Source organism: Saimiri boliviensis, chromosome 17, assembly GCF_048565385.1.
Source record: "Saimiri boliviensis isolate mSaiBol1 chromosome 17, mSaiBol1.pri, whole genome shotgun sequence".
Taxonomy (NCBI): Eukaryota; Metazoa; Chordata; class Mammalia; order Primates; family Cebidae; genus Saimiri; species Saimiri boliviensis.
In genome coordinates this window covers 58,006,854-58,029,117 of record NC_133465.1, presented here as the reverse complement: position 1 = coordinate 58,029,117, position 22,264 = coordinate 58,006,854, and the positions used below count along the sequence as shown (strand labels likewise).

The 22,264-nt window shown below is 49.6% G+C and overlaps 1 protein-coding gene across 2 annotated transcripts in view; it reads left to right on the top strand.

The window, feature by feature from the left end:
- Positions 1-2,028: 2,028 nt before the first annotated feature.
- The window catches only part of RGS9 (regulator of G protein signaling 9), a 91,149-nt gene continuing 70,913 nt past the window's right edge, over positions 2,029-22,264 (top strand). For both annotated transcript variants that reach the window (XM_010342495.3, XM_003931800.4), the window contains exons 1-2: positions 2,029-2,292; positions 18,698-18,794. In XM_010342495.3, the coding sequence (XP_010340797.1) occupies positions 2,236-2,292; positions 18,698-18,794 (154 nt within the window). In that variant the 5' untranslated portion in view covers positions 2,029-2,235. The remainder of the gene's footprint in view (positions 2,293-18,697; positions 18,795-22,264) is intronic.

Genomic DNA, 22,264 nt, shown 5'->3' with positions numbered 1-22,264 from the left:
TCGACATTTGTGAAGGCAATAATCTAACAAGCTCCTCTCCGTTTTTCAGATCCACATCATGATCCTATCATGTGGGGAACCGGCCTCTGGATCACACGCCCAGCATCTCTGGTCTGATGCAGAGCCTGATAGAAGCGGTGGAGAGGAGAGTGGCAGGCATTGAGCCCCTCCTATCCTGTTAGTGAGCCAAACCCCTTGTAATTTTGCCTCTCATTGCTCCTGAATAATTTTTCTCATCCTTCATTTTAGTAAAGCCACTTATCTTCTTGATGCTTAGGGTTTCTAGAGGGATGTTGAAGCTGAAAGGGACATCATAACTCATCTTCTTGGCATATCCCAGCATGTTTTCCATTTAATACTAGGCTCAAAAGATGCTTCATGAGAAAAAGTCAAGATATTCCAGCATTTTCTTTGGATCTCAGCTGACACCAGAAGCATACTTCCCAGTGGTTCAGTTTGCTTGGCAGGATCTCTGGTCTTTGGCATGGATAGATCTCTGCAAGGTCTAGGGTCCTCTAAATTGGAGGCTGTGAATCAGGGGTTCCTGAAAAGGCAGGAGGATCACTTGAGGTCAGGGGTTCGAGACCAGCCTGGCCAACATGGTGAAAGCCTCTCTGGTGGAGATTGAACTTCTGACCTTAAGTGATCCTCCCGCTTCAGCTTCCCAAAGTGCTGGAATTACAGGCGTGAGCCACCGTGCCCCGCCAAGAACCACTGCTTTAAGGAGGCATTGGTTGACTGCACCTTTCTAAGGAAGAAAATGCCTTCTTGTTTTCTTTCAACTTAAACATTTTATCTGCTACATTTAATAACTATTGAGTATATTTAAGAGAAAGTGCTTTATATAAAGCAGAAAGGCTCTTGATCATGGGGGAGGCTGTGTGTGTGGGGGGAGGGATATATGAGCTGTTCCTATATGGGCTGTTCTTCCACTTAGTTGTGCTGTGAATCTAAAACTGTTCTAAAAAATAAAGTCTATTGAAACAAGTAAACCAGCCAGTTGTGGTGGTGCACTCCCGTAATCCCAGCACTTTATCGGGCCAAGGTGGGCAGATCGATTGAGCCCAGGAGTTTGAAACCAGCCTTGGCAACATAGTGAAACCCCATCTCCACAAACAATTTTTGTAAAAACTAACTGCCTGTGGTGGTGTGTGCCTGTAGCCCCAGCTACTGGGGAGGTTGAGGTGGGAGGATTGAGCCTGGGAGGTTGTGGCTGCAATGAGCCATGATCGCACCACTGCACTCCAGCCTGGGCGACAGAGCAAGACCCTGTCTCAAAAAAAAAAAAGTTAAACAACAACAACAAAACCCCCAAAGCAACCAACCAACACAGAACCAGAGAAGTAAAACGTAATTCGCTCAATGCCATATAGCTAACTGGGGGCAGTGGTGGTGGGGGGGGGGGGACTACAACCTTCCTCTCTTCCTTCTTCATTTCTTGCTCTTTTTAAACCCACATCTGAGTAATCCTCTGCTACTGGGTCAATAAATTGCCACCTCTGATTTTTTTTTTTCTACGTATTTATGGAGGGCCAAACACTGTTACATATCTCCTCATTAAAATGATACAGCAACCTTTTCTGTTGAATAGTGTAATCCCATTTTCCAATTTGTACTTTTGAGTGAAAGTAAAAATTGAGTGAAAGGACATTGATTCTTAAGAGAGAGATCGTAAGGAACTTGCCCAAGGCTGCCGGCAGGTTAGTGGCAGAGCTGGGATGGGAAAGTCCGTGTTTTCCACCGCGCTGTGTTAGTGAGGGCTGTCTGTGTCACTTCTGTGCATAACTCCGCCCCCAGTTGAAAGGCTCGCCCCTCCTGCCAGGTCCTCTCCCTCCTCCTCCCCTCCCCGCCCCCTCCCCGCCCCCTCCCCGCCCCCTCCCCCGCCTCCTCCTCCTCCTCCTCCTCCCCGGGGCCCCGCCCTGCGGGTCTCACCTGCGGCTCCGCGGGGTCCCGGCGTAGGTCGGACAGCGCCCCCTGGCGGCAGGAGGGGGCCCGCGCAGCGCATGCTAATGAGCCCCCGGCGCCGCTCGCCGATTGGCTGGCGCGGATTCCAGCTGCTTTCCAAGTCGGCGGCGCCGAGCCAGAGTCAGGGGGGCCCGGCCCGCGCCCTCCCCGCCCAGCCGCCTCCCCGTCCACGCCCAGGGCTGGGGCGGGCCCGGCTGCCTTCCAGACGTGGGGGGCTTCTCCTCTTGTCTCCCACGGGTGCTCTGGCTGTGAATCCATCCAGGGGCCAGGATGACAATCCGACACCAAGGCCAGCAGTACAGGCCGAGGATGGCCTTTCTCCAAAAGGTAACCCCGGCCCCTCACCTGGGCCCCGGCAGGCGGCGGGGGACCCCCGTCTGGGAAGCGTCCGAGGACACGCGGGGCAGGAGTGCGGGGCGCCCCTTTGGGTGGATTTGAGCTGCTCGATTTCATTAAGTGACTTCTTGGCTGTGTGTGTCGATATTGAGGACTATAATAAGGAGGTTTCCGTGCGCCCTGCCTGTAGTGGAGAATCTGAAGCCAGCGCGGATGGTCTGCGGGGGGTGAGAGCAACCTGTTACTCGGGAGAGGCAGGTTCGGTTCCGGCTGTGGCGGATCTGAGACAGCCTGCTGATATTGTTGTAAGACGCCCAGATGTTGCATTGCCATTTTTGCCTTCTTTTTCTGATCCCAAACTGCACTATTTTAAAGTGCGTGCCTGTGTGTGTGTGTGTGTGTGTGTGTGTGTGTGTACACATAGACCGTGAAAAAGGGGTGATTAGCATACGACAAAGGGCCACCCCACTTACAATGCCCCGAGCCCTCATTTGACTGTGTCTATCTGTGCATCTCCCTCTGTCTGCGCTGGTGGCAGAAGTCCCAACCTTTCGCTTTCCTTGTGAAAGCTTTCCTCTAGGACTGGGGGGAAAGTGACCGGGCACAGGGCAGGCACCCAGGATGGACATGTGGGAGGTGAAATGCACCTGTGGGGACAGGTGTTTGAGGACAAAATGGTTCATTTCGTTCTGAGCGTCTGAGATAATCACTGTCAGAAGAGATCTAGGGAGGATTAGGTCCCAGGTCGCGTCTCTGTCCTTCCTCCCAGCTATGGCCACTTTTCACAGCGTAGTGTCCATCTTCTTAGGCTTATCTTGTTGAGTAGAATTAGTTGAATGTTTTGTGACAAGCTGGGCTCTCCCCTGAGCCTCTGGAGCTCAGCAAATTGGTAGAGTCGGTGACTGCTTGTCCTGATTTGCCCAGGACTTTCAATGCTAAAACCTGGATAGTCCTGGGCACCCCAGGACACCTGGTCGCATTTGGTCCACCTACTTCAAGATGCTCATCCTCATCTTCTGAGTTGCAGAAGTGCAGGTATCATCTATAAAGCAGACAGGCTGAGTGTTGTCTCACTCAGAACCCTGAGAAGCCCATATTGCAGATACCAGTTACTAAAAGCGGAAGAAACTGCCTAAGTTGGCCACCTGAAAGCCATATATCATCCAGGATTTATCCTAGGACTGCCTCCTTCCAGGCAGGACAGCTCTGGCTTGGAGGCTCAGAGAGCCATTGTCTGGAGACACTCAGTTTGTTTATTGAATCTCTGGCATTCTTTTCCATCATGGCTTTCCTCTGGTACAATCTCCTCTCTTTACCTTGGTCTTCTGACTAGTGTCTTGATCGCTAGCTTCCGTCCTCCACCCCAGCCACCCCTCCTCCACCCCAGCCTCCCATCCTTCACCCGAGGCTTCCCTCCTCCATCAGAACTCTCCCTCCTCCACCCGAGGCTTCCCCTCCTCCCTGCTCCAGCTCAGCCTCCCTGCCTCCACCCCACCATCCCCTCCTCCATCCAAACTCTTTCTCCTCCACCCCAGTCTCCCTTCCTCCACTCTAACCTCTCCTTCCTCCATCCCAGCTCCCCCTCCTCCACCCAGCTCTGCCCCCTACCCCAGCTCCTCTTCCTCCACCCATCCTCCCCTTCCTCTACCCCATCCTTCTCCTCCTCCACCCCAGCCTTCTCTTCCTCCATCCTAACTTTCCCCTCCTCTACCCTAACCTTCTTCTCCTCCATCCCAGTCCCCCACTTCCACCCCCACCTCCCCTCCTCCTTGACATCCTTCCTACACACACTTCCCCTCCCCCCACAAATCAGTGGTGACCTCCTTGACCTGAAACCCTCCACTGGCTTCCTACATTCCCAGGATAAAGTCCAACCTTCTCCTGAGCAGCCTGGCTGACCAGGATCCCATCCCCACCATCTTCCTGGCTTTGCCTTCTGCTGCCTGCCATGCATGCCCTCTGGAAAACAACAAAGCAGCCACAGGCACCCCGGGGCTCCTGCCTCAAAGACTTCCTTCCTTTCTAGGAATCTGGTGCCCTTTCCTGCCTCAGGGCCTGTCTGCTGGGAAAGTCCTTTCTCCCCCTCTCACCTGCCAATCTCCACTTCTCTTCCCATGCCCAGCTCAGCCACCCCTCATCGGTGAAGGCTGGTTCTCCTGATGCCCCTGGGCAGGACAGCTCCCTTGTTTGTGCCCTGCAGAGCCTGCTGCACTGCCAGCATTGCCCTTTCCCTAGACCCTGTGCTGGCAAGGGCCCCGTCTGTGTACTCTGTGTATCTGTGTATGCGTTGGTCATGTCACAGGGCTCTTGGAGCAGGGGGCAGTATAAAGATCTGCAGAACAGGTCTCAAGAGCCTGTGCCAGGCGATCCTTAATAAAGAACCAGCTGCCTTCGAGTCCAGCTTTCTGGAGAAGGGCCTGGAACAAAAAAACTGTGGACCTGGGTGCAACTGTCACTCACCACTCGTTCAGTGCACGTGGTCAAGTACGCTGCGTCCGTGGCTGGGGGGCTTATGTGCATTATCTCATCTAGTTCATATGCTGGAGGTTATGGTCACCATTTTACAAAGAAGAAAGCGGAGGCTCAGAGAGGTTAAGCGGCTTGCCAGCCACGCAGCACGAGGTGGTGAAACCAGGAAGAAACACAGGAGTGGTCGCTGTCTGGTACAAGTTGTGATGCCGTGCCATGAGCTTTCCCATGATGCGGGGCAGAGGGTGAAGGCTGTGGGGAAGCCAGGCTAAGTGTGCTTAGGGACACAGAACTGAGACCTGAAGGATACATACGGGGTTCCAGGCAGAAAGGGAACAGTGTAGGCACAGAGGCATGGGAATGCTAGTGGATTTGAGGACACATACTGTAATGGATGAATTTTGAAGTGCAAGGGGAGTGGGAAGCTGGAAAGGAAGGCAGAGGTATCGGGTGCATATGGGCCTTCGAGACCTTTGAAAGGTTTGCTTTCATCTCATACGGAGCCACTACAGAAATCAGAATAGGCAGGTGATATGGCATATTTGCAAATTAAGAAGACCACTGGTGGGCCAGATGCAGTGGCTCACGCCTGTAATCCCAGCTCTTTGGGAGGCTGAGGCTGAGATCAGGAGTTTGAGACCAGCCTGGCCAACAGGGTGAAATCCCATGTCTACTAAAAATATAATGATTATCAGGGCATGGTGGTGGGCACCTGTAATTCCAGATACTTGGGAGGCTGAGGCAGGAGAATCGCTTGTACCTGGGAGGTGGAGGTTGCAGTGACCAAATTCATGCCACTGCACTCTAGCCTGGGTGACAAAGACTCTTTGTTGTTGTTGTTGTTGTTGTTTAAAAAAAGGACCGCTTGTATGAGCCAGAAGAATGGATGGGATGTCTTCTCCCTGAACTAAGGGAGTTTGCTCAGGATCCTCCTATACTCCTGCAGCTCCAGCCTCCTGAGAAATGACAGCTCCCATGGGGCCGGGGAGAGCAGTGCTGGTCAGAAAGGCCCTTCCTCGATTCCCGATGTTCTTACACCCATGCCTCCATCTCAGTCTCAATGCAGCCCTGGGCTGGCATGCCCACCAGCCATGCTGCTGCCCACCTCTGATGCCTGGGCTTGTTTAACATGTAGTAGAAAGAGGCAGAGGGCCCACCTGTTCGTGGCTTTGCTGGGGAATTAGCTGATGGCACATGGTGGACAGATAAGCACAGGTGGGTGGCCTCCTGTGGTTCCGGCACCCATGGACTCTTGTTCTGGGCATGGCCCATTCCCCTCTGCAATCCCCAGATCACCATCCCAGTGAGTACCGGTTACCACTGACCTTGGGATTTGCCATGGGGTGGACTTTCTTGGAGAAGCCTTCTGTTAGACAGCTTTGTTTTCCTGTGTGGCTTCTGGCATCTCTTTTTGCCTGAGAAGGGAAGGCAGACACAGAAATATTGAGGCTGTCCAGGCAGAGTTTGGTATCTCTTGCTTATAACATTCTTTCACTCAATACAGACACATAATTGGGCACTTATGGGCTAGATGCTGTGACAGGTACTGGGAGCACCGAGGAGCCTAGAGTCTAGTGGAGAAAGAGGCATATAAACAAGGAGACGAGAAGTGCCCCATAGGTTGTGGCAGACATTGTTAGAGGACACATATAACACCAAGCAGGGGGTGGTCGGTTCAACCTGGGGCCAGGGGACATCAGGGCAGATTTCACAAGGGGGCTTGCAACAGAGTCAAATTATAAGAAGTCAGTAGTTTTTGGACAGGAGGTTGGGAAAATGAGTGACATTTTAGGCAATAGAAAATATGGACATGTGAAATAGCATGGTGGTTTGGGAGATTGCTTGGGGGTTGGGAGAGCTGGCCCCAAGTGGGCGGGAGGTGAGTTTGGAGCTGGCGGAGGGGAAGGCTGTAGACGGGCCCGGAACTGGAGGGCTTTCTAGGTCATGCTACAGAGTTTGATGACTTCTGTGTTTAATGGGAAGCTGTTTGATGTCTTAAAATCAGGGCTGAATAAGATGAGTTGGTTTATATGCTAGAAAGATGATTCTGGTGAGAGGGAATGAGTAATTCTCAACCTAGGCTGCACTTTAAAAAACATTAATATCAACTCACTGTACTTTGAATTTATGATTTACTTGGCCTGGAAGTGAGGCTTAAGTATTGGTCTTTTCATGCCACTGTTTTCCTCCCTCCCTCCCACCCTCCTTCCCTCCTTCCCTCCTTCCCTCCTTCCCTCCTTCCCTCCTTCCCTCCTTCCCTCCTTCCCTCCTTCCCTCCTTCCCTCCTTCCTTCCTTCCTTCCCTCCCTCCCTCCCTCCCTCCCTCCCTCCCTCCCTCCCTCCTTCCTTCCTTCCTTCCTTCCTTCCTTCCTTCCTTCCTTCCTTCCTTCCTGAGACAGAGTCTGTCTCTGTGGTTCAGGCTGGAGTGCAGTGGTGAGATCTTGGTTCACTGTAATCTCCTGGCTTCAAGCGATTCTCCTGCCTCAGCCTCCCAAGTAGTTGGTATTACAGGGACCTGCCACCATGCCCAGCTAATTTTTGTGTTTTTACTAGAGTTGGGGTTTCACTGTGTTGGCCAGGCTGGTCTTGAACTCCTCACCTCAGGTGATCCACCCGCCTTGGCCTCCTAAAGTGCTGGGATTGCAGGTATAAGCCACCATGCACAGTCTGGTTTTCTTTTTTTAAAACAATTTCTGTTTTTAGAGATTGGGATGTCACTATATGGCCCAGGCTGGACTCAAATTCCTGGGCTCAAGGGATCCTCTCACCTTGGCCTCCGGAGTAATTTCAATTACAGGCGTCTGTCATCATGCCAGGTTTAACCATGTTCTTTTTGAAAAGTTTTCCAGCCGGGCGCAGTGGCTCACGCCTGTAATCCCAGTACTTTGGGAGGCCGAGGCGGGTGGATCATGAGGTCAAGAGATCGAGGCCATCCTGGTAAACATGGTGAAACCCCGTCTCTACTAAAAAAAATACGAAAAATTAGCTGGGCATGGTGGCACGTGCCTGTAATCTCAGCTACTCAGGAGGCTGAGGCAGGAGAATTGCCTGAACCCAGGAGGCGGAGGTTGCGGTGAGCCGAGATCGCGCCATTGCACTCCAGCCTGGGTAACAAGAGCGAAACTCTATCTCAAAAAAAAAAAAAAAAAAAAAAAAAAAAAAAGTTTTCCAAGTGGTTTGAATGTGCAGTCAGGATGAAGGCCTCCGGGGACATTTGACAATGTCTAAATAGATTTTAGATTGTCATAACTGGGGGTGCTCCTGGCATCTGGTGGGTGGAGGACATGAATGCTGCTAAATATCCTACAACCCACAGGGCAGCCATCCCCACCAACCCCCAAAGAATGATCTAGCTCCAAGCGTCAAAGTCGCAAGGTTGAGAGCCCTGGGCTAAAGAGCACCCCGGAGGTTGGAGACAGATGCCAGCTGAGAGACAGAACCTGTCATTGCAGGAGCGGCTTAGAAGAGGTTCCACGGAGGCAGGACTGAGTGGGCAGATCAGAGATGTATTGAAAACAAAAGCGGTCAGACTGGGCAACATATCAAGACCCATCTCTACAAAAAAACTTAAAAATTAGCTGAGGGCCAGGAGCGGTGGCTCCTGCCTTTATCCCAGCGCTTTGGGAGGCCAAGATGGATGGATCGCTTGTGCCCAGGAGTTCGAGATCAGCCTAAGCAACATGGTGAAACCCTGTCTCTACCGAAAATACACACACACACACAATTAGCTGAGTGTGGTGGTGAGCACCTCTAGTCCCAGCTACTAGGAGGCTGACATGGGGGAATCTCTTGAACCCAGGAGGCAGAGGTTGCAGTAAGCCAGGATCATGCTATTGCACTCTCCAGCCTGGGCAACAGAGCCAGATCTTGTCTCAAAAAAAAAAAAACTAGCTGGGCAGGGTGGCACATGCCTGTAGTCTTAGCTCTGGGAAACTAAAGCAGGAGGATCATTTCTGCCCAGGAGTTTGAGACTGTGATTGTGCCACTGCACTCCAGCCTGAAGGAAAAAAAAAAAAAAGGAAACAAAAGCAGATTCAACAGAAGTTGGCCACATCTTGGCTGGGGTCACCTGGAACAATTCCCAGGCTTTTGACCAGGGTGGGAAGAGCAGATTTTGGAGAAAGACTGCCGAGCACTGATTAGGACATGGTGCTGGTGAGTGTCTGAGTGTCTGGGAGACTTCGGGCAACACAAAGGGAGGAGGGTGGCTGGACTCAGGGTGGCCAGGATGACAGCGGGAGCACATCCTCCTCTGTTAGAAAAACAACTCTGCGCTTCTGGGTCACTTTTCCCGTCTCTGTATAGAAAAGTACGGATCACTATTGTTCCCCAGGGTGCCTTCTCCAGCTTAAAGGAAAATTCCAGCCCCAGAGATCTTGTGCAGTGAGTGACAGCTCCTTCTTGTGAGGAGCAGCGTGGGCATGGCGGGTGGGATGTCAGAGCCATCAAAGCCCTCGTTTCTGATCCCTCTGTGATGTCGGGGTCCCCTGGCACGCCCACTGTCATGCCTCAGGACGTTGGCATCTGAGAGAGAAATGGTGCAGCTGACTCCCTGACCTCCTTCTCCCCGACACGGGGTCAGACGGGGTCCCGCGGTGTCCTGGTGCTGCAGCATTGACTTGTAGCCTGGGAACGCACCTGGGCTGATGCATTGTCTCGGGAGGAGCTGGGAAGCGGAGTCTGTTCGGGAGCAAGGATGTTGGCCTTTGAGGGTGAGGATGCCTCCATGGACACAAGGAAGAGAGGGCAAGGTCTGCAGAAATCAGGAGCAGAATGGCAAGGGCGTCTCACGCCCTGGAGAACTTGGGAAACAGTTCAGATTCTCTTCCCTCTGTGCAGTGGGAGGGATGTTTCTAACTGAGTATAGGACACAGAGTCTGTATGAGTTTGTAGGGCTGTTGTAATAAAGAACCACAAACTGAGTGGCTTAAGCAACAGAAACTCCTTTGCTCACAGTTCGGGAGGCTGGAAGTCTGAGAACAACCCATGGCAGGGTTGGCTTCACCTGAGGCTTCTCTCTTCAGCTTGCAGATGGCCGTCCCCTCTCTGTCCTCATGTCATCTCCCCTCTGTGTCTATCTGTGTCCTAATCTGTTCTCATAAAGACACTGGTCATATGGGATTAGGGTCCACTCCATGACCTCATTTCACCTCTTCCTTTTTTTTTTTATTTTTAGTTTTTTGAGACTGAGTCTCATTCTGTTGCCCAGGCTGGAGTGCAGTGGCTCTATCTCAGCTCATTGCAACCTCTGCCTCCATTCTCTTGCCTCAGCCTCCCGAGTAGCTGGGATTGTAGGTGCCTGCCACCATGCCTCACTAATTTTTTTTTGTATTTTTAATAGAGGGTTTTGCCATGTTGGCCAGGCTGGTCACGAACTCCTAGCCTCAAGCTATCCGCCCATCTCAACCTCCCAAATTGCTGGAATTACAGGCATGAGCCACTGCCCCTGGCCTCATTTCACCTCTTTAAAGACCTTAGCTCCAAAAAGCAGCCACATCCTGAGGTACTGGGGTTAGGACTTCAACGTACAAATTTGCAGGGGGACGCAGTTCCCACAGAGCTAGAGTGCTGTGGTTTCCTTGGGTGACTGAGGAGACACCACAGAGGAATTTGTACTGGGAAAGGTCTGAGGAAAAAGGATTGGGATCCCAACCGCCGAACTCCCTCAAGATGTTCGCGAGATCCACGTGACGTTACCTCCTCCCACCCTGCCCTTCTTTCTGTGAAGGGTGACACACCTGCTAGAAAGAAATCTGATTCCCCTCATTGTGTTTCTAAAATAACTCTCATTATTCCTCCTCTGAAGGTTATTTTCAAACTCTTTATAACTCAATTTTTTTTTTAATGCAAAGACGAGGAATCAAATCTGCCAACTTTCTGTCAGAGAAACTGGGTTTCCAACTTTTAAAGTGGGATTATATGTCTTCTTCAGTATATGGGCTTCCCATTTTCATCACATGCTGCTGTTTCATCTACTAAAAACCATTTTGAGTGAAGGCAGTCTTTCATCTGGCAGCTAAAGTGGGAAAAGGGAGCCTTGGGGCCTTGTGTCAGAAACTCTTGGCCAAGTGCGGTGGCTCACGTTTGTAATCCCAGCACTTTGGGAGGCCAAGGTGGGCAGATCACTTGAGGTCAGGAGTTCGAGACCAGCCTGGGCAACATGGTGAAACCCCATCTTTACTAAAATACAAAAAGTTAGAGTGGTGCTGCATGCCTGTAGTTCCAGCTACTTGGGAGGCTAAGGCATGAGAATCGCTTCAGCCTGGGAGGCAGAGGTTACAGTGAGCCGAGATCACACCACTGCATTCCAGCTTGGGCTAAAGAGGGAGACTCCATCTCAAAAAAAAACAAACAAAAAAAGAAAACCAGGCACTTCCTGGGGTACCATGGAGATCTGAGATCACACTTTTTGGAGAACTCTGAAGGGAGTCACTCCTGCAGCCTGTTAGCTCCTTGGTTCCCTGGCCATCCCCAGAAGCAGCGGCTCTACCTCCCAGAGCCGCCCCCCGCCCCCGCCCCCGCCCCCCTCCCGGGGTTGTTCCTTTGCTCCCCTCGTGGCTGCTGGAACCACAGCTGACCCAGTGACCTCAGATGCTGCCGAGTCCTGACATTGCAGATGGCCAAGGACTGTGGCTCTGAATCAAGCCAAAATGAGTAGTTTCTGTTCCAAAAACAATTCTGTGAGCCGAGAATGTGTCCGTGCAGAGGAAGCTGACAGTCAGTTTTGCACCGGGAGTCCCTGGAGCTGCCTGGGCCTGCATGCTGGCTGAGTGGCTGGCGCTGTGCTCAGAGTGGCCTCAGCTGTGCACCTGCCCTTGGTCCATTTCTCGAAATCATGGCTCAGCTGCAAATGCTGGCTTAGCAACAAAGATTGAAATAGGGAATCTCACCCCTCGGCATCAAATTAGGACATTGTCCCACGCTCCTTGCGAAGGTGGGAGCCTTCCAGCTTCAGGCTGCTTGAGTGACAGGTGGCAGGTAGCAATTTTCCATTGCAGGACTCCCTTGAATGACCTGTCACCTTGAATGCACCTGGATCAGTGTCTCTCTCTCTTTCTCTTTAAAAAACTTTTTTTTTTTCTTTTTTTGAGAAAGAGTCTCACTCTGTTACCCAGGCTGGAGTGTGGTGGCGTGATCTCAGCTCACTGCAGCTGCCACCTCTCAAGTTCAAGTGATTCTCCTGCCTGAGCCTCCTGAGTAGCTGGGATTACAGGCATGCACCATCCCACCCAGCTAATTTTTGTATTTTTTGTAGAGACAGAGTTTCACCATGTTGGCCAGGCTGGTGTCAAACTCCTGTCCTCAAATTATCCGCCTGCCTCAGCCTCCCAAAGTGCTGGGATTACAGGCATGAGCCACGGCGCTTGGCCTCTCTTTAAAAAATTTTCATTTTATTGTGGTAAGAACATTTAACATGAGATCTACCCTTTTAAAAATTTAAGTGCACAATACATTATTGTTTACTGGAGGTCCAGTGTTGTACATCAGATGTCTAGAATGCTTCATCTCATTTAACTGAAAATTCTTTATGCCTGTTGAGGAGCAACTTCCTGTTTTCCCTTCTCCCTAACCCCTGGCAACCACCATTCTGATGTCTGATCAATGAATTTGTCTATTCTAGGTACTTCATGTAAGTGGAATCATGTGGTATTTGTCCTTCTGTGACTGGCTTATTTCACTTAGCATAATGAACTCCAGGTTCATCCATCTGCTTGCCTATTGCAGAATTTCTTTCTTTTCAAAAGCCAAACAATTTTTCTTTTGTATGCATATGACACATTTCTTTATCTGTTCATCAGACAGTGTACACTTAGGTTATTTCCACATTTTGGCAAACGTGAATGGTGCTGCAGTGAACATGGGGGTGCAGGTATCTTTTCCAGATCCTGATTTCAATGTTTTGGGTACATACCCAGAAGTGGTGTTGTTGGATGCTATGGTAGTTTTATTTTTAATTTTTCTGATGAAGCTCCATGAGTCCATACTGTTTTCCACAGCACCTGCACCATTTTACATTTCTACCAACAGTACACAGGATTCCAATCTCAATCTCTTTCCATTTCTGAATTGAGAAGCTTGAGTCCTTCTTCTGCCACCCCTCCCTTGGAGTGCAGCCTGGTCCTCACGTCCAGAGAGATGCTGTTGGCTCTTCCTGTACTCTTTTTGGGATCGTCTCGGCCAATTTGCAGTCCTTATTATGGCAGGGCTGGCGGGGAGGAGAGCAAGCACTGCCTGTGTTGCCCAGGATGGTCTTTTAGTTTTGAGACAGAGTCTTGCTCTGTTGCCCAGGCTGGAGTGCAGTATTGTGGTCTTGGCCCACTACAACCTCCGCCTCCCTGGTTCAAGTGATTCTCCTGCCTCAGCCTCCTGAGTAGCTGGGATTACAAGCATATGCCACCATGCCCAACTAATTTTTGTGTTTTTAGTAGAGATGATGCTTCTCCATGTTGGCCAGGCTGGTCTTAAACTCCTGATCCACCTGCCTTGGCCTCCCAAAGTGCTGGGATTACAGGTATGAGCCACCCTGCCTGGCCCCAGGCTGGTCTTGAACTCCTGGGCTCAAGTGATCTTCCTACCTCAGCCTTCAGGGTAGCCTTCTGGGATTACAGGCATGAGCCACCGTGTCTGGCTTGCAATTGCTGTTTCATAAACACTTCGTGCACAGCATAATATGAAATACTTTATATGCTTAATCTCATTTAGTCTTCACAATATCCCCATGATGATGTAGATACTTTTACTTTTGGTTTTGGTAGTTTTTTTTTTTTTTTTTTTTTTTTGAGATAAGGTCTCATTCTGTTGCACAGACTGACTGGAGTGCAGTGATATGATCTCAGCTCACTGCAACCTCTACCTCCTAGGTTCAAGCGATTCTTCCACCTCAGCCTCCCAAGTGGCTGGGACCACAGGCAGCTGCAACCATGCCCAGCTAATTTTTGTATTTTTGTTGGAAATGGGTTTCATCATGTTGGCCAGGCTGGTCTCGAAATCCTGACCTCAAGTGATCTACCTGCCTTGGCCTCCCAAAATGCTGAGATTACAGGCGTGAGCCACTGCAGCAGGCCTGATACTATTGCAATCTCTATTTTACAGAGAAATGAGTCCTAGTGGAATTCAGCAACTTACCTAAGGCCTCTGTCTTCTAAATTGGAGCAGAGATGTGAAATGAGCTTTCTCTGCATTTAGACTCATAGCTTTCATATGAGTTGATTTTTCATTTTCATGTCATTGTCTGCTCAACTCTCTGAAGACTGGGTGTATGTCTTCTACCTAGTATCCTTGCAGTGGGGGATTCTTAATACATGCCCAATAAATACCCATACTTATTTGGTTTGTTGACCTGGGTTTCCATTTCTGGCCACCTAAACACAACACTTCCTGCAAAGTTTCAAAAATGTATTAGTATGAATTGTATTAATATTAGTAATTCTAACCATAACAATGAATGTATATCTCTCCTGATAAAGCATACATAACATATCTCTCCTTACAGGGCATTTTAGATAATTAAATTTAAAGGGATTATAAAACTACAAGTTAATTAAATTCTAATTATAGAACCATTTAGTAGGTCACATACTATCATGTTCCCCATTTTATGGCCGAGAAAGGAGATTCAGAGAGGTTAAGTGAGTTGTCCAAGATCCTACAGTTAATAGTGAAAGGAAATTGCACGGAGATTGAGTGCTATTTCTTTGGACTGCAAGCATCTTCAGATCATAAAAGGATTTTATAAATTGTAATGAGCCAATGTTGGGGGATGCTGTTTAATTTAGTGCCAAGACACTAATGATGGTGTAGGCAAGGTGGCTAAGTGGAGGGGAAGCGGGTGAATGGATGAGATGTTTTACTTTGGGTAATGGCGGGAATGCGGACAGACTGGGTGTGAGAGAAGCCCTCCACGTGGATGTCCAGCTGCACGCAGCAGCCCAGTCTTCAGGAGAGAGCCTTGGGCTGGGTGAAGGCAGGAAAGGGCTTTGTTCCCGTTGCCCGATCACATTTTGTGCTTCGGTTCCTGTGGCCCTTCCACCTGGAACACCCTCACCATGCTCCTTTTCTCTTTCTGCTCATCTTTGTAAAATTCAATCTAGGAGGCCGGGCCTGGTGGCTTACATCTGTAATCCCAGCACTTTGGGAGGCTGAGGTGGGTGGATCATTTGAGGTCAGGTGTTTGAGAGCAGCCTGGCCAACATGATGAAACCCCGTCTCTACTGAAAATACAAAATTAGGCAGGCGTGGTGGTGGGTGCCTGTAATCCCAGCTGCTGGGGAGGCTGAGACAGAATTGCTTGAACTTGGGAGGTGGAGATTGCAGCGAGCCAAGATGGTGCCACTGTACTCCAGTCTGGTAATAGAGTGAGACTCACCCTACGGGTCCTTCCCTCCTCCCCAACTCTAGGCACTGCTGTGTTCACAGGACACCACAGACTCACCTTTGTCATTGCACGTCCTGCATTGTCCTAGAATATCCTTGCACTCATCAGTGAGATCTTTGGGCTCAGGGACCACAGCTTCTTCTCTCTGGTTTCCCAGAGCCGACTCTGACTGTGCTTGGCTGTTGAATGACCAACTGATCATTGGCAAGCACATCTGGGGAAGGAGGAGTAGGTGGATTTCCCATCAGTGAGGCCTCTTCTAGGGGAACATGAAGTTTGAAACCTCTGCACATGGAGCTTTGTCACAGTCAGTGAAACACCTGGGTTTTCTCTAGTCACATCTGTTGACTAGCGTCAAATATCCAGTGTGTTTAAAAAAAATCCCTCAAGCCGGGTGTGGTGGTTCACGCCTGCAATCCCAGCATTTTGGGAGGCTGAAGTGGGAAGATCACTTGAGGTGAGCAGTTCAAGATCAGCCTGGTCAACATGGCGAAACCCGGTCTCTACTAAAAATATAAAACTTAGCTGGGTGTGGTGGCACATGCCTGTAATTCCAGCTACTTGGAAGGCTAAGGCAGGAGAATTGCTTGAGCCAGGGAGGTGATGGTTGGAAAAAAAAAAAAAAAAATCCTTCAGTTGATATTATTTCCATTTGATTTTTTTCAAGTGGGAAATAATTTTTTTTTGGTTCTTTTTTTTTTTAATTGCATTTTAGGTTTTGGGGTACATGTGAAGAACATGCAAGATAGTTGCATAGGTACACACATGGCAGTGTGGTTTGCTGCCTTCCGTCCCCTCACCTGTATCTGTCATTTCTCCCCATGCTATCTCTTCCCACCTCCCCATCCCCCCGTCCCTCCCCCATTTCCCCCCAACGGACCCCAGTGTGTAGTGCTCCCCTCCCTGTGTCCACGTGTTCTCATTGTTCAACACCCGCCTATGAGTGAGAACGTGCGGTGTTTGATTTTCTGTTCTTGTGTCAGTTTGCTGAGAATGATGGTTTCCAGGTTCATCCACGTCCCTACAAAGGACGTGAACTCATCGTTTTTGATGGCTGCGTAATATTCCATGGTGTATATGTACCACATTTTCCCTATCCAGTCTATCATAGTTGGGCATTTGGGTTGGTTCCAGGTCTTTGCTATTGTAAACAGTGCTGCAATGAACAGTCGTGTGCATGTGTCCTTATAGTAGAATGATTTATAATCCTTTGGCTATATACCCAGTAATGGGATTGCTGGGTCGAATGGGATTTCTGTTTTTAGGTCATTGAGGAATCGCCAGACCTAACACCATAAAAACCCTAGAAGAAAATCTAGGAAATAATTTTTTAATAATAAAAATGAAAAAAAAAATCCAACCCAATAGATAATCAGGGTTGTGCTGGTGGCTGCCTTCCTGCAGTTCAGGCTTCCTTAGACAGTTCATTGATTCTCTTTTGCTTCAACTCTCTGACACTCACAGCTCTAATTCATATCTCTGACCCTGTCTCTTCTGAACCTGGGGAGTCATTTCCAATCACCTCTCAGACATTGTGGGAAGCTCAGTAGCACCTTACAGTCGACCTTCCAAGGCAGACACCTTTGCTTCCAGAAGTGGCTTCTTGTTTTGCATTTTCTATTTTGGTAACTGGTAACTCTGGTCATATAAGTTATAAACCTTGGCATTATTCTGTGCCAACCTCAGTGGACCACCCAATCACTTGCAAATTCCGTTTATTTTTGTTCTTCTAGGGCTCTGAAACTCATCCCTCCTTACCATCTTCTTGGCCACTCCTTTGTTTATTGATTAATTCACACATCACCTGCCTACTGGGTACTACCTATGCACCGGGCATGCTTTTTGGCACTTGACATCCAGCAGCAAACAACAACAGACAAAAGACCCCCAGGAAGAGCTTGCTTTCCAGGAGCAAATGAGAGATGTGCCATAAACAATGTCATGAATAGGTCAATTGATTTTTATGTTTGAAGAACACACATGCTCTCGAGAAACTGAGCAGGGGATCAGGAGTGCCAAGGGTGGAGTTCAAGGTTGCAGTTTTAGGAATGGTCTGGGTGGGCTTCTGAGACTGTCAGAAGGGGAAGGAGGTGAGGAGGGAGCCAAGTTGGTCTCTTGAGAAGACAGGTCCAGGTAGAAGGAACAGCCAGATCATGGGCCCCACCCAAGGCAAGCTGGGAATGGCCTTGGCATGGCTGGCAAAAGGAAGATGGCCAGTATGGTTGGATCAGAGGGAGCTGGTGGGGAGTGGCAGGCAAGAAGTCAGAGAGGAAGGAAGTCCTGAACATATAGACCAGTAGGGGAACTTTATCATTTACTCGGAGTCAAGTGGCCCTTGCAGTGGAACAGCCACTCACAGGAGTGACATATTCTAAAATAATGGAAAGCCCATCTGGCTGCTCTGCTGAGAACATAAAGAGGAGTAGGGGTGTCAAGGGTTCGAGACCAGCCTGGCCAACATGGTGAAATCCTGCCTCTACTGAGCGTACAAAAATTAGCTGCGCACATTGGTGCATGTCTGTAATCCTAGCTACTCAGGAGGCTGAGGCAGGAGAATTGTTTAAACCTGGGAAGCAGAGGTTGCAGTGAGCCAAGATCGCTCCACCGCACTCTAGCCTGGGCAACAGAGAGAGACTCCATCTCAAAAAAAAAAAAAAAAAAAAAAAAGCGAATAAAACAAACAGTGTCTTGCTAGGTCACCCCGGCTGGAGTGCAGGGGTATGATCACAGCTCACTGTAGCCTGGAACTCCTGGGCTCGAGTAATTCTCCTGCCTCAGCCTCCCAAGTAGCTGGGAACTACAGGCATGTGCCGCCATGCCCAACTCATTTTAAAGTTTTTCGTAGAGACAGGATCTCACTATGTTGCCCAGGCAGGTCAGAAACTCCTGGGCTCAAGTGATCCTCCCACCTCTGCCTCCCAGACTTTGGGGTTCTGGGCATGAGCTACTGTACCTGGGCCCTGTCGTTTCTCACCTGGGCTGTTACAATGGCTTTGAATGGATCACTGCACTTTTTTCTGCCTCTGAAAACTTTTTCACACTTCAGTGTTCTCTCTGTCATGGGCCACATTTCCAAAATGCTCTTTAGGAACAACCACTGGAACAAAATCCACACTCCAGGGGTGGCTTTGAGGTCCACATGATCTGGCCTCCACTTGCTATTCCAGTCGTAACTCCTGCTGTTCCCCATTCCACTCACTCTGGGAGCTGTCGTCTCCCATGCCTTTGCCTGTGATGTGCTTTCACTTTCTGTCCAGCAAAATCCTTTCTCGTTAAGCTCCATCTTTCCTTAAAAGCCTTCCCAGAATCTCCTAGTCAGGATGAATCTCTGCGACTCCGCGCTTGCAGGGACGGGGTCTGGGTCTGTGTCTGTGAAGCACGCCTTAGTCCTGACTGCACTGGAGTCACTCAGTGCCCACCTGGTTCCCGTACCAGATGGGGAACCCCTGTGTCCACCTTTGTGTTTTGAGATCCTTCTCAGTGCAGTGGAAACGACCCCACACAACTTTCAAAATGGTTCTGGTCAGCCGGCTTTTCCTGTTCTGTCTTGCAGATTGAAGCGCTCGTGAAGGACATGCAGAACCCAGAGACAGGAGTCCGAATGCAGAGCCAGAGGGTCCTGGTCACCAGTGTTCCTCATGCCATGACAGGTGATGTAGCTTGTACTTTAATCTTGGTCTGGAATAGACCCCACAGGCCCAACACGGCCCACCTCCTGTATTTGTCAAAACGTTTATTTCTAAATTAAGTTTCACTGGAACATATCCCATGTTCACTCATTTATGTATGGTCTACGGCTGCTCTTCCACTACAATGGCAGAGTTAAAATATATAGTTGTAGCCAGGCACGGTGGCTCATGCCTGTAATCCCAGCACTTTGGGAGGCCAAGGCAGGTGGATCACCTGAGGTCAGGAGTTCAAGACCAGCCTGGCCAACATGGTGAAACCCTGTCTCTACTAAAAATACAAAAATTACCTGGGCATGGTGGCTTTTGCCTGTAGTCCCAGCTACTCAGAAGGCTGAGGCAGGAAAATCGCTTGAACCCAGGAGGCGGAGGTTACAGTGAGCCAAGATCATGCCACTGCACTCCAGCCTGGATGACAGAACAAGACTTCATGTGTATATATGTAGTTGTGCAGAGACTGCCCAAGAAGCTGAAATGTTTGTTTCCTGTCTAGCACTCTACAGAGTACATTTGCTGACTCCTGGACTAAAGTCTTCTTTTGAGGAAGGGGTCAGAAAGGAGGGAGAAAGGGACCCAACAGGTCATTTCTTGAAGCCATTCCTCTCAGGCCATTTTAGAAAGCTTCACTGTCATTTTTTGCTTGGTGGTTTTGTTTGCTTTGTTTTAATGAAACCAAGTAGCAGAAAAAAAAAATACTATTTAGCAGAAAAAAGTTGGCTTTTGTTTTGCTCCACCCTCTCCTACCTTCTAATTCATCAGGCCCTTCTCAAATGACCTGTCTCCTTTAGGGGCAGTGGCACCGTCTCCTCTGTCTGTGTTGGAGGCTGAGGTGCCTACAGCGCATCATTTAGAGATACCGGCAAGAGAATACTGGACGCCAAAATAGGAGAGCATTTTGGTTAATATGTTACCCATTTTCTGATCTTGATTTTCTTGTAAAGAGAATGCTTCGTACTTAGGTGTATTGCCTGCAGAAGCAGACAGCTTCTCATAGCGCAAGCCCGGGCCTCACCACTGCTGTGCTCAACATGAGGCCTCCCTCTCTACGCCACCCCTGACCTGACTATTTATTTTTCACTCAAGGTGCCCTAGTCTTTGCAGAGATAAGCTGGCTCACAGACTCGCCTTTCCCTTTCTGACTGCTTGGAAGAAAAGATGCTCCCACTGGCAGTGTGTCACTCAGGTTTCCTTGCGCACAAGCAATAGAAGACCCACTCTTTTGTTAGAGCAAAAGGGGAATTAATTGAAATGCTACAGCTCCTGGAAGAAAAGGAGCCAGACTTTGGAAAAGCTAAGAATCAGAGTAGCTCTGGGCACCCAAAGAGTGGAAACTGTGGGCAGACTTTTCAGGGTGGCTCTGTGTCCCCCATCACCTCAGAGGCAGCTGGGGCAATTCTTCCTGAAGGCATCCCTGACCCTGTCCCCCTCCCTGCCTCTGGTTGTCATTAATTCTGGCCTGAATTCTCTACTGGACTGGGGGCTTTCAAGGGAAAGTATCTTGTGTTGCTAATCTGGGTAATCCCAGGGGTTAGCAGAGCTGTATTTATAACAGGCGGTTAGTAAAAGTTTACTGAATGCGCGAGTCACTTCTTGATCCTTCAGGTGTCTTTTCTAGCTGTAGCCCTGGTCTCAGCTTACTGTCTCCTTTTTTTTTTTTTTTTTTTTTTTTTTGAGACAGGGTCTCATGCTTGTCTCCCAGACTGGAGTGCAGTAATGCAATTATGGCTCACTGCAGCCTCAACTTCCTGGGCTCAGGTGATCCTCCTGCCTCAGCTTCCCAAAGTGCTGGGATTACCATCTCAAGTCACCACACCTGGCCAGTTTTCTCTTTTTTTTTTTTTTTTTTTTGAGACGGAGTTTCGCTCTTGTTACCCAGGCTGGTGTGCAATGGCACGATCTCGGCTCACCGCACCCTCCGCCTCCTGGGTTCAGGCAATTCTCCAGCCTCAGCCTCCTGAGTAGCTGGGATTACAGGCACGTGCCACCATGCCCAGCTAATTTTTTGTATTTTTAGTAGAGACGGGGTTTCACCATGTTGACCAGGATGGTCTCGATCTCTCGACCTCGTGATCCACCCGCCTCGGCCTCCCAAAGTGCTGGGATTACAGGCTTGAGCCACCGCGCCCAGCCAGTTTTCTCATTTTTAAATGCAAGAATAGCAATCCTTCCTTAAGGGAACGAGTGCAGGAATGAAGCGAGAGAGCGCTGTGCAGGTGCTGAGTATGCAGCAGTGCTGGATGTAGCGACGGTAGCTAGCGCTTTACCACGCTTTATCTGTTAACACCCACAATAAAGTTAAGGGTAGATATGACTGACTGTCCACTTTTTGCACATGGGGCTACGGAGACCAAAAAGTTTCAGCAACTTGCCTTCACGTCCTTAAGCTCGTTCATGACTGAGCTTGGATTTCAACCCAGCAATGTGACTCCAGAGTCCATATATATGTATATATATATGTATGTATTTTGAGACAGGGTCTCAATCTGTTGCTCAGGCTGGAGTGCAGTGGCACAATCTCAGCTCATTGCAGCTTCTGCCTTCCGGGCTGAAGCTATTCTCATGCCTCAGCTCCTGAGTAGCTGGAATTACAGGCTCCCACCACGACACTCAGCTAATTTTTGTATTTTTAATAGAGATGGGTTTCACCATGTTGGTCAGGCTAATCTCGAACTCCTGACCTCAGGTGATCTGCCTGCATTGGCTTCCCAAAGTGCTGGGGTTACAGGCCTGAGCCACTATCCTGGCTCAGAGTCCATATTTTTATCCACTGTCAGTGTGCACCAGCTGCTTTCCTTCCTTGCACACAGGGCACACTGGGTTCCTGGATTTGGGCGAGGTCACCTATCCTGCTGTGTTTTTCCTTATTCTTCCTGGACAGGGAGAAGCCCTGGTCCTTCACCATCAGGCAGCACCAATAAAAACAAATGACTGAACTTCTGGGGTGATAGGCATCCCAGGGCTTCCTCAGGACAAAGGTAGCTGATGTGGGAGCCTGAGAAGCCTGCCATGCTGTCAGCAGAGACCGCGTGGTACGGATGCTGGTGGCGCCCTAATCTCATTTGATCTATTTGGGGAAGCAGTCAAGTGGATGAGAAAGCCCTCGGCTCCTCGGCGGAGAGAGCTAATCAGTCTGATGTCTGCCTGGGCCTGTCTCTCTGCCTGCGCACCACCGTGTAGCATTTAAAGAGACCTGATGTGGAAAGTCTAAATACCCAGTCCTAGGATTTTAAGTAGTTTAGATGAAGGATTTTGCTTTTGAACAGCCAACCAGGAGTGAATGATGCTAAGAGCAGCAGAAGGAGAACCATGGAAAGCCACGACGGTGTGCATGTGGGCACTGGCAGAGATCATGGCTGGACATTTGTGTCCCAAGGGTGTGGACATGAAGGGAGGAATTGCAGGCTGTGTACACCCAGCCATGGTCATAGGCAGGC